This window comes from Struthio camelus, chromosome 2 (assembly GCF_040807025.1).
Source record: "Struthio camelus isolate bStrCam1 chromosome 2, bStrCam1.hap1, whole genome shotgun sequence".
NCBI lineage: Eukaryota > Metazoa > Chordata > Aves > Struthioniformes > Struthionidae > Struthio > Struthio camelus.
The window spans coordinates 7,209,665-7,222,575 of NC_090943.1; the positions used below are offsets into that span (position 1 = coordinate 7,209,665).

Here is a 12,911-nt window from a genome sequence, read left to right on the forward strand (position 1 = left end):
TTTCAGGAAGGGTTGAGCCTGAACCCACATAGAGAGCCCAGGATTTTGCACACCCACTGATTTATTCATTGCTCCAGGAAGCTCCTTGCTCTCTTGCTCGCATTCACGTATTGTCCTGATCACCAGTTCTCCTCTCAGATATATCTCTGCCTGAGTCCACCAAATGCAACATCCAGTGACTTGGTTTCATTTGAGAGTTTTTTTGCCATTTCCAACATCAGTAACAGCTTAATAATTTCAAGGTCAGACAGGACCATTAGAATCATCAGGTTTTTAGCTTTCTTATAACATAGAGTCAAAATCTTCAACCAATAGTTTCTGCAAGGAGCCTATATGCTTTGTTTTCCCTATGCTACGTAACTCGCAAGATAGAAAAAATAATTAAATGTCCCAGGTAATAAAGACTTCACCATGCGCATCTGGACCCACATCTGGTTCCTTTTTATTTGGTAAAAATGTTATTGTTAATTTCTATGGATTGCAGACTTGTCTCTAAAACTGCAGTAACTATGTAAAAGTCAGTGGCATTCTTCCAGGTTGACGTAAGTATAATGGAAATTATTGAAAATTACTCTTAAAATGCCAGTGCATAAAGATTTTGATATAAAATTATTTGTGAAAATGTCTCATGTCCCTAATAATTCTAAGCCTATAAATCAGAGATACCATGAAGTCGTACGCTTATTTGATGGGGTGCATTAATTTCAGCCTTTTGCTGCAGGAAATACACCTTATTGTCAGGAAGGGTAATACCCTTTCAAGTAATATTTATATTCCTGTTGTTTTCTGTTCCAGTCTGTGGGAGAAAACTCTCTTTTAGTGCACCTAGATAAAATACCTTTGAAGTCAGTTGATTACTCCCCAGTTTTTACTGGCAGGAGAGTGAGCCCATGTGTACACCTGCATGCAGTACACAATATATCTTACAACATTCCAGCTGACAGCTTTATTTGGGCTAATATTTTTCTGATCATTGAGTAAGATCGTAGTTTTTTTCATTATTATTATTATATGTTGTACAGGCAGTTGCATAGTTTACCTGGGTTTCTCCCTTTTTAAATTGCCTGTTTTGCTTTGCGTTTGTTGAAAACTGCATAGGCCTCAATTATGGGCTAATTATTTTTAGCAGTGAAATATAACATGTCTGTATTTATCATGTCAGAAAGAAGAGCAGCAAGACCGCTAGAATAAAAGAACTGTTAACCACACTGGTGGATTTACACCAACTACATGTTTGCCTTTGCTTTTACATATATAAGGACATTCGTATTTTTTTTTTTACTTCGGTATGATACGGCAGAGCGAGAAGACTCGATGTCAGACCTCTGCTGACGTGATTAGAGCAGTCACTCTGCTAACAAAGGTTTTAGGGTGCTCGTTCAGTACACAGCGCCAGGGAAATATATTTCTCCGCAGCATAATGCCTAAGGTCCAGGAAACACAGGGAGCTGATGGAGGAAAGAAAGAGAAAAAAAAAGTCTGGCATTGAAAGCACTGATATCAGGCATAACGGACTTGACAACATACATTTGGACAAGTGCCCAGACCTTGGACTACGCGTCAGTCACAGTCTACTGGGTGCCATTTCCCAGTATCCGTATCCCTCCCTGGAGCAAAACACTGCTCAGAAATGAACATTTTTCACTGTTTCTCCCTTTGGTAAAGAAAGTGCCGACACTTAACATTTTGGACAAAATGAACAACAGCCAGTTACCAAACGGCTCCTAAGCCAAGTGAGACAGTGAGCACGTGCGCGTGCAGGGCAGCTGTAATTGCTCCCCTTGATTATCGTCCAAAATTAAAAAAAATTAAAATAATGGCATCTAAAACCCTGTAACTTGGTTTTTCGCTATTGCATGTAACTATATGAGACTTCCTTAGTGATCACAATGTTAATGCCTTATTTGGGTGAAAAGATCTGTGGTTATTTCAGGCTCCCTCTCAAAGCACACTGCACTTTGAGGCAAACTTCCAAAATTTTAACTTCCATCAGAGGAGCTCGTTTGTTTGAATTCTTCGCATTATATGATGGAGAGATCCCAATTACCAAAAGAAACATGAAGTAGAGTGTGATTAAACTTCAAAATGCAATTTAGCAGAAGGTATTAGTTTGAACTCTGAACAATGAACACTTACGAAACACTTTCACTGCCTATTTAAGCCTTTTGAATTGATAACAGGCTAAATTAACTTTGGCAGTACATCTTTTTGCCAAGTTCTCCCACTTAGACTGATTTTAAAACTGAACCCTCAGAATAATGAATCTGTGCTTTATTATGGGCAGCGTGTTGCCCAGTGTGTGAAAAAATCTTAGACGAGCAAGGACCAAGCCGTTAGTATTAATGCGCTCTGCTCCTCCATGGCCAAAGATCAACCTCTTAAGATGCTCTGGATTAGTCAGATACGGAGCACTGCTAAACTGTTGTTTCCTTTCTTGAGGAAAGACACTTGGCAAAGCATCCAGAATTTGTGCAGAGACCAGCCGTTAGTGGCCGCGATGATGTTTGTCCAGGGAAATTTTAGTTCACCTTTAATCGGGATGAAAACATAATGGGACAGGCTGGTACCAGAGCAGTTTTGGCTCTTAACACCTTCTGCTGAGCAGTGGCTGTTTCTGGCCAGCTTTAGCCGTTCTGAAGTTTAAGGAACAGATTTTGGTTGCTTTATTCAGCTAAGAACTCATAAAATACATTATCTTTTAGAACCAATAGTGGACTTTGTTTTCAAATACCCTATGACTTTCAGGGAAAAAGTATTTCCTAGGTTCACCAGGGCAAGTTCTGTATTTAGCTACATAGGTGTAAGTTCAGACTAATAACTGCCCTGACTACGATGGCATTAACTCTGACAGACGATTGCACAGCTGAAAACTCTCTTGGGAATCGTAGATTTCCAAATTAAGGTTATAATTTTGTTTACTGGTACATTCACGGGGAACTGGGTTACAAGGATGTGCTCTTTCTGAACCCGGAGACTGTTGTGTCTAACCTAATCTGTCTACGTTGCTTTTCTGCAGGCATATGTTATTGATTTTGTTTTTTATAAATGGGTCCCTATTAAGCCTGTAACATTAAGAAAAATATAAAAAAAAAAAAAGGTATCCCGTGGCACATATGGCCAGCACCTTCTAATTCTGACTATGCTTTACTACTCCTTTAGCACCAGGGTTTTTGCTGGCTTTCACACAGGTGAACGGAGAGAGGGAGGAGAGAGAGGGGTGGATAAACTCTGCAAAACTGGACAAAACCAATGGGCCAACTTCGTCTGATGTCCAGTCATTGCTGTTAAAGTGCAATGACGGGCTTGGCGGCGGAGGGTGGAGAGCAGGGACACCCATTCTCACCTAATCAGTTCTAGACTTTTTTCCTGCCCCCCTCTAATGTATTTGCGGTTCCTAAGTTATGTGCATGCTTACTGTTGGTCTGTGCTGCAGACTCAAGGCAGGACCTCACACACTTTACATCAGGGTATTGTGAATGGTGTTATCTGCTAATGAAATGCATTTTTAAACAAACAGAGTGTAGCATGAATTCTCCTTGTGTCTTCACTGCGGACCTGCCCGTGTGGAGTGATATTGCTCCAGCTTTTCCATGGATTTCTCATTAAACTGAGTAGTAGCAACCCCACATTAGAGGAGTAATTCTTCAAATAGGAGTGGAAAGATTCTCAAATGTGCATGCTTAAAACTGACAGCTGCATACCAGCCCCCCCTTTATTCCCAGCAGCATGAGTGATATTAATCTTCCCATTCTCATATTAAGGAAGCAAAGGGATTTTCCAGATATATTTGGTGATTTTTCTTCTCATGCTAAACATGCAGAAAGATAAAACCACTGATTTTATTGGCGCTGCAAGGATTTACATTTACTCGTGAAAGAGGAGAACCAGGATCATAAATGATCTGTTCGGGTAATGAGAACCCACAATTCATTTCCCTGGTTCATGGTTATTTACTTCTCTCCGGTTTTAATGCAGATTTTTCAAGGCTTTTCAAAAAGAGTGAATTCAGCATATCTGAAAGTTGTCGGCCTGGCAGCTCTGCAGATTGTAGTCTCCTATTTACTTTACATAAGAAACAGGTGCCGCACAGGCAGTAATGCAAGCTTTGCTATATTTCAGCAGCATTGCAATCTGCTCGCTTCTCCCCTTCTGTAGAGGTAGGATATAAACAGTTCAATTTTCGTGATCATTTACTTCTTGGCTTCTTCGCAGAGGAAGGGTGCCAGTTACTAGATGCAAACTGTTGCTGAGAAAGTATGCCAATTGCTACCAGGCATGGTAATTTTATGAAATCCATAGCTGTCTGCAAGGAGGAACATAGATATCAACAATTACTTTGCAGAGTAAACAGTCCTCTCGTAACTACATATGTTATGCTGCTGAACCGTGTTTGCTATACATGAAAAGCTTTTTAGATTCCTGTTCTGTTTTTCATATTCCAAAACTGGCTATGGGAAGCCTTGCAGATTAAAATACGTCGCCTGCTATTAAAGGACTAATTGCTTCTATATTGAGCTGGGTTCCTCCAAGAGGCTCAAATTCGTGGTGCCGGCCATCTAAGAATGGCTAAAGCGGCGCTGTTACTGTTGCCTGATCTGCTGGCGATGTGTCTTCTGACGAACGGTCTCCCGGGGTAAAGCAGGGCCACCTCACTTGCACGGACAAATGTGTCATGTGATCCAGGGCATGGAGATTTCTAGTTGAGGAGACCTCCACCATGCCTCTCCATTGAGTCTGCACCTGGAAAGACGTTGCAGTCCATAGGTCCTGACCAGCTCATTCCTGAAAAGTGACCACAGACCCTAAAATCTCTCAAAATAGGTCTTCAGGGAGACACGGGAACCCATGAGCCAGCTGGGAAGTAGAGAAGATACACAGAGATGAAGCTTCCCATTGCACCATGAACTGAGTAAAGGGCAGTCTGCGGTTGTACTCTCTCATCAGAGTCAGAGCATGCCCCTTCCGCCTCAGAAAATAAGTTAAAATAAGTTTATCCTGCCACATCCTTTATGCTATCTTGCTGGCTTAGCAGTGACAGTTGTGGGGGGCACGGGCTCTGGAGCCAGTTCCCATTTCTTACCTCCCCACCTGCTTGGAAGAGGAAGCTTCCTGCTATCAAAGGCTTTGCACTTCTTTCTCACAACAGCCGAAGCCAGGGAATCAGGGAACAAATGTTACCAGCAAGGGTCGTGATCTAGATAGTGAGTGAAGTGTCAAGAGAATCCATTTGAGTTGATCACCATCTGAAAGATAGGGCATTGGATCGTCGTTCTAAATTTGTTTGCGCATGATGGAAAAAATGATATTTCCATGGGGAAGGAATAAAGCGAATCCATGCTGATGACAGGTATTTGTCTTGTTTTGCCAACAGCAAGTCCTCTTTCCAAAGGACAGGCATTTGCACTAATCCCCATTTGAGCCTGAAACAATTAGCCGATCTGTGCTTTTCAGAGGCAGAACGCAGTGTGGAGCCTTTGTATTTATTTGTGTCAGCAAACAAGTATGTGGGTCCCTGCACAAACACACTTGAGATGTCACCCAGATTATGCTCTATTTTCAATCTGAAGCGATGGTCGCTGTTTTTCTGGTGCTATAACTGACCTGCAGCATGCAAGGGCACAACTCCGGGTCCATCCTCGTCAATGTGCTAATTACTAATACAGTGTTAGCACATCACCTCTCTTGACGGCCCAGACCAGAATAGGGGTGAGCAAACTTTTAGCATATGCTCCAGAGGAGCTGACTTCTATCCCAGGCTCCCAACCCGCCATTTATATGCACGAAGTTTTTGTACTGCTGTATGTTTTCACTTTATCAGTTATGAAAACAAATGAATTGATAAATATTAACATAATGTGTATTGCCTTGGCAACATGGCACTTGATACGAAAATTAAAAACAAATTACAGAAACCACCCACGGTGGGGAGCTTTACAGGAGGCAAACCTACCATCGTAGCTGCCAGGAGAACGAATCATCTGGAATCAGAAAAAAAGCAAACAGTCCAAAGTTAAACAAAATAAAACAAATACACCTCACCACAGACAGGTCTGTGCCAGTCTGCTGCTGCTGCGTGCTGGAACAGAGACTGCTTCATCCCATGAGAGTGGTTTGGCAGGGCTGGCATCAGCTGTTTCCGGGAACACCATTGATTCCCCAGCACTCCTTTCGGGATGACCCTATAAAAGCAGAATCTGTCGATGGGTCTGTTTTTGCTAGGGGTTTTCTCCCACCTTATAAATTTGCAGGGCAAATTTGAAAACACGTGGTGATGAACAGATTCATTGCCCCAGCACATGGACATTTTGTCCCTCTCGGATAATTTACCAGGATATATGTCATCAGCACTAATTAACATCGTCTAGTTGAGTACTTTGTGCAAGCGTGATTTCTGGGAAATGGCTGAATCTACGTTTCCTGGAGCTCAGTCTCTAGGAACGTGTTCCTGGACCTTGGAGCCACACAAAGGGGTTACTCAGGAGAGAATGGGTGTCAGGTTTGTATTTGATTCCACCTTAGCTCTTCAGTGCAATAATTTACTTAACAACTTGAATATTCCTTCAGATCAACTGAATTACACAGTCTGTTCTCCTGAGCTGCGTAGTTTCTAATGAGTATGAGCGCACAGCCTTTCTGCGCAGATGAGCTTGAAACGTCACCCCAGATTGCACGGCACTTTTAACATGAAACAATTGTTTCTGTTGTTTTAGTGCTATAACCAATACCCTGCCATTAAGATTACTTGGGACTAAGTTGTATGCACATTGCATTAAAAAAAAAAAAAAAACGTTTATGGCTGAGCGCCTTGTGTACACTGTGCTTCCCACATTAGCCTCTCCCCTGAATATTACACTGTTTCCAAAGATATGCTTTAAAGAGTGTAACTTTTTGACGGGGAGAGAACCGGGACCCCGTGATTATGGAGTGATCTTTGGCCTGTGAATGTCAGTGCTAAACTGTGCCTGGAAATTGTATGTAATGCATTCTTATGCAGAGGATACAGGCTTGGACATGCATAATTTAATTTATTAAAGTTAGAATATATTTTAGAGCACATGCCCTCTGAAGCAGGAAATGAGTAATTTAATTTTAAATTAATTTGCTAGAAACACAGAACGACATTTGAAAGGATTGGTACAAACCTGACAGTCTGAAAGTATTTACACAGAGAGCAATTTGCTTAACCAACTGCTTCCTTCGTGTCATCTGTTATTTCAGATAGTTATATTTGGAATAAAGTGTTTTTCTGCTCTTGGTACCTCTTCTGGGACTTCCTGCGGTGATGTGGCTTTAGAGCTGAGGCAGGGAGGCTGTGGCTCCCTAGGGAAGGGAAACTCTCGTAATACGTGAGTAACTTTGAATGTCAGTCAAGCCAAAAAAAAAAAAAAAAAGGTGGACAAGTGAAAGTTAAATAGGTTCAAATAATTATTATTGAAATCCTGTTATGCTTGTAATTTTTTTCTCAGCATGGAAGCCCTTCTGTAAGCAATTCAGCGCAACCCTTTGAAATCAGCTTGAGTTTTATTAATATTTTAGTAGCGGCGCTAGTAACGACATGAGCGATGGTAACGCTCTGATGAGCTACGGCGTTTTCACAGAAATCCCTCTCTGGAGTGAATCGATAAAGCCAAACTGATTTACACCAGCAGCGAACCTTGGCCCCCAAACGTGGGGGACCAGCCCAGCAAACAGCCTCTCCGCTGCCGTTAGTCCTGTGGGCCCGTCTAGGGAGCTCAGCAGCGATAATCGCCGCCCCAGGAAGAAGTGGCTGGATTTAATGGCGCCACTCGCCCCCGTGAGCGGTGGGTCTGGTCAGATGTGTCTGCAGAAAAAGATATCGCCCTGGTTGCGTAGTCCGTCCCTTTTTAGTAAAGTGCTTAAGAGTGTGCTCTCTTTTCCACCTGTGGTTAAGTCCCCCTGATAGCAGCGGGTGTCAAAGAAGTCTTAAATGAATAGGACTAGCATATGTCTAAGTGTTTACCTGCAATTTTTCCACATCTTCTATTTTTAGATAGCTTTTATCTTTTCCTGTGTGCTGTGGGTTTTCCTCCTCTTCAACACGTATCTTGTCTTTTCTGGATGTTTCTTCCACCCCGTTCAGAGCCGACTCGTAGCACAGCACTGGGTATTGCGCTCTTACTTTTCTTCTCCAGCCATGACTGTGAATATTGCTGCCTGATCGCGTGACTTTAGAGTACGCCCCTCGATTGTTTGACTGAACTGCAAGCACTTTTCTGTTTTCCTTGGGTCAATGGAGAAAACCTGTCTCTCAAAAACAGATTGAAAGTGGATATTGCAGGACAACTTTTCCCCCTAGCAACAATATCTCAGAAAAAAAGCTAGCCTATTTTTTTTCCTTTTTTACAGCCAGATAACGTGACATATCCAGTTGCTAAACCTCAAAAGTTACAGCATAAGCTGGTGTAATCTTGTTGCTTGCCATTTTTCCTTAAGATATCGTTCCCTGACACATATAGTCCAGGGTATTTTCTCTTCTAGCTGGGGAGTTCTCCTTAGGAAATAAGCGTGCTATCAAAGAAAAAGAAAATAAACCCATCTAGGATTATTTCCAGCAGGAAAAACAGCTGCAGCTGAGGGGGCAGCGATGCCAAAGCCCAGGCGTCCGGAGTCAAAACTCTGAGATTTGTGAAGAGTTAAGTGAGTTGCACGTGGATAAACAGTCGAAGGCTGAGCCACCACCTCCAGTAGGGCAAAAAGAGGTAACAGAAACAACTTTCCTACCTGATACTGCATGCAATCCATAGCACAAGCTCGATAGTGCATGTCACAGATTTGTATGGGGTTTATGCCTGGTAAAAATAAATGCTTGTCGAGTGGAAGGACAGCAACAGTGCCAGTAGGTATTACAGTTTTATCCAAGGAGAGAAGATTTTGTCATTATAAAAAAATTGGAAAGCTTGGAAAATGTACATTATAAATTCAGATATTTTAAATGGGGTTCCAAGAAGTTTTGAATAAAACCACAAATTAATCTACAACATTAACCGTCTCACTTTAGGAACAAATGTACACATTTTTTTCCCGGAAAAGTAGCTCTAAGAGTGGCATCTGCTGACTTTGCAGATCTATACCTCGCTTTCTCTCGAGGACATCTGTTAACTATATTAGATTACTTTTTTTTTTTTTGTTAGCACAGTAGACCCGAGAAAGTTGCAAAAATTTAAGTAGCTGACATGAAGATAGTAACCCAAATAGTAAGCCTCGGTGTCATTCATTTGATATTAGCCAAAGTATAGCTCACTCATATGTGCTCAATATGTGCATATTTACCTTTATTTTCATCCTTTAGGATCACATTGTGCTTATAAACATAAATACTGAAAATAAATGTTTTTGCACACTGAGTGACTCCAGGCTTTAAATTCCCTATATCCTAATCGCTGACCTGTTGGTTTTTTTGCATATAAATTCAGCGTTTTGTAGATATGATATTGCCTTAGAAATTAGAAAGTGGTGGGGTCCTCTTATTGAAATCAGGAGCTAAGGTGATGTCCTGGGAGTCTGGGGAACTCCCTAGATCCTGGAGACTGGAACTGCTGGCAGTTCTGGAGGAATGAATTAATGAAAGTGAAAGGATAACATAATATAAAAACACATATCACACCTTTTCCAATTCTACCATACAATTGCTAGAGAGCTTGTGCCCAGTAGGAGCAATCCTACGGACAAATGTTTACTTGCCTGGAGCAGTCGCTGAGCCAGAGCACATCTTGTCTATGCTGATTAATATTGTCAGATGGGGTAGACTTCGTGCAACTAAGTGTAGACACCTGCATCTGAACTTATCATCCGAGACCCCTCTACAGTCAAGGAAGACCTGTGGTCAATATAGTTAGGTAAATGTGCCTCATCTCATACTGAAATCAACATTTAAATTAGGCCAGATGAGTTATCTTCTAAAAGTGCCTTTTTATCTCTGTTGACTGTAAAGGGAAGCCAAGGTAACTAGCTCAATTGTAGCTGTATCTATACTGTAGAGATCTAGATTTAGGTGAGCTAAATTCCGCTCCCAGTAACTAGAAATCCTCTAGCCATGAAGCATTTCTGTCAGGAACAATTCTCCTCACCGGAAGAGTTCTTGGCCTTTTGAACTTCAACTTCAGAAAGGAAAGTCCCTGAACTTTCGAAGAGGGACACTCAAACATTTGATATCTTAAACTCAGGAAAAAAAGGCACATATATTTACCAAAAGGGAAAAAAAAAGAAAAAAAAAAAAAGAAAAAAGCATTGAACTAGTAAGATGGGGAATTGTAACTAGTAGGAAGTATAAGACCATCTTAGGAAATTTTCTCACAGGGGATTAGGTATCCTTCTTGTTTAAACCTTTTTTAAAAGATAAATAAACCTTGTTACCCTATAATGGAGGTTGGAAAATTATGTCCTTTTTTTAGTTCTATAACGAAGTGTCATAATAATACAGGAACATTGTAGCCCTGATATATTCAGCAACACTGTGATAAAGAAATAATCCCCATTTCCTCCCTCAAATTTCAAAGGGTCCTGGGACACAAATGTCACCTTTCTATAGTAGAGTATAATTGATTCTATTTCTGGCTGCTTAGAAAGAGGTGGAGGCATATGGCAACAATCCAGGGAGGACTTGAAATCAAACGGAAGTTCACATGAGGCTATGAATACCAACATGAAAGAGCAAAGCCCAAAGGATGCTATTTTTGAAGGACAGCTCTTGCATGGACATTACATGCTTACAGTCCTCCTATTCATAAGTAATCTTAGTGCCGACACATAAGGACATGTTAATCTCTTTGATAAATGTCCCAAGAACCTGCGACCAGCCATATAAAGCCAGCAACTGTGAGGAAGTAACTTAACAGATTTGGTATGCCCCAGAGAGAGGACTTTGAGATAGTCAGTCAATAACAGGAAGTCATAAGATGCATTGAATATATTCTGCACAAAACACTGTTGATGGCAGTGAAAGATACATTATATGCTTAAAAATTCATCCTATATAAATCATTAGAAAGACACTATAGAAGTAAAATCCATGTTACAAAGAACAAACCAGTACATTTCTCTGTCAAAACACTTCCCTGTAAAATATTTGATATAACTTTGTCCAGTCTACCTTTAAATATAACAGATAGCTTAGCTTTCTTCATTTACCAAAAGGAACAATTCACCTGCTTAGAAAAATCTCACGGCTGGGAATATTTCCTTAATAACTAGTCTAATTTTTTTCCCCTTTTCAGAATATCATTTCATTACTCTCTTTTACCAATTTTATCTGTCGTTCTCTTTTTATAAATTAATACCACTTAATTTAATATACAGTGATTACTTTCCTTTTGCCTTTGTTTTACCTCATGAAGTCATATACCATTGCTCTTTCATTTCATTATTTCTTGTAAATTCATATCTCTGCTCCCTTTATCTGACTCTTTTTACCTCTTTCTTCTCAACTCTTTCTTGCTAGTTCCTTTCTGGAATTTCTGTGCCAACAACTAAACACAATCCCAAATACAGTTTCCAAGAATCATAAAGAGAGGATATAACATCTCATTCTCAAGACATATGCTTCTACAAAGGTTTTCTGCACTGTTATAGCACATTGCAAAATCGTGTCTTTTTTTTTTAATATTACTCCAGGTGACCTGGAGTTACAGGTTTCCAGGGTTTCCATTGAAATTTTCCCTGGCGTCTCATTTGCATTGTTTTGAGTCGAGTCTCATTTTGCTCTATTCTCTCAGGTTTTCACTTCTCTCTTCCTCTCTGCTGCCTCTGTTTCAATACTCTCTCCAATGTAGTTTTATCAGCCAGTGTATTATAGTGGTCAGTACCTCTTCTATATCTTTAGTGAAGATAATGTTAACTCTTATAACACTTATAGCTCTCCTCCTCTGAAGACAAAGTTTATGTTCTGTTTGGATCCTTAGGATGGCTTTTCTCCATGCAGTACTGGGCAAATCCAAGCCAATTTTAACTTATTTTAAAAACAGACTTTATTATAATACAAATGCAAATATTTTATTAAGGTTCATATATCATGTGTCAATTTGGTAGATTAAGTCTGTGATTTTCAAAGGCAAGGGAGAGAGGGAGAAGGGAGATAAGGGAGTTAAACCTTGAGCAAACATCAGCTTTCAATGAGATTTCAGCATCTCACAGCCAAAGCCTTTTTGAAAATCCCATTTAGATCAATCCGCCACTATTAAGGGCATGAGTGGTGGGTGTAGAAGCCCTGTCCAGCTACTTAAGACAGAGCCACTCCACTGAGAAACAATAAAAATTACCTTCTGCAGCATGAAATTCCGCACTAGTGGAAGGTTTCCCAGAGGGGATTCTGATGGATCCTGTAGTATCTGCCCCAGTATGCCTCCTTTCCTCATTGCAAGAAAGGAAACGAACATACCTATTTGTCCTTTTTGCCACCTTTTGGCCTCTTTGTACCCCACTGCTGCATAGTATCCTCAGCAGAAAAGAGACCCATCCCAAAGTCTTTGTGTCTTTTTGACACTTCACTCAGCTAGCTTCCAAGAAAGTACTATCCTTTCCTCCTCCGAGTATTTATTGCGTGTATTTAATCATAAGCTAGAGCAAAGAGTTTTAGAGACCTGTTATTCCCATGATTTCTCTCTTTTCCTCCTCTCAAATCTCAGTACTGTGTTTGCTGCTCTCCTGAGCCTTTTCAAGTTTCATGAGCGTTCAGTATTGATTGGTAACGGTGTGTTAGATTAGTGTATCAGATCCCTTCACACATGGTCTGGATCTGCTGATTTGCATATGTTTCAGGTATTCTAAATATTACTTTGTTCACACTTTTATCAGTTTGAACAGGCTCTCCCTCCCTTTTTTATTGGTCGTCTTGTTGGATTTTTTTTAAAAAGAGTTTATTTTCTTAGTCAATTGAATTTTGATGAGTTACATCT

General features: G+C 40.6%; 1 protein-coding gene across 1 annotated transcript in view; it reads left to right on the forward strand.

The window, feature by feature from the left end:
- Positions 1 to 12,911, forward strand: part of LOC104148556 (sodium channel protein type 5 subunit alpha) — a 216,933-nt gene that overhangs the window by 147,959 nt on the left and 56,063 nt on the right. The window contains exon 18 of the mRNA XM_068934177.1: positions 8,562 to 8,720. Within this exon, the coding sequence (XP_068790278.1) occupies positions 8,562 to 8,720 (159 nt within the window). The remainder of the gene's footprint in view (positions 1 to 8,561; positions 8,721 to 12,911) is intronic.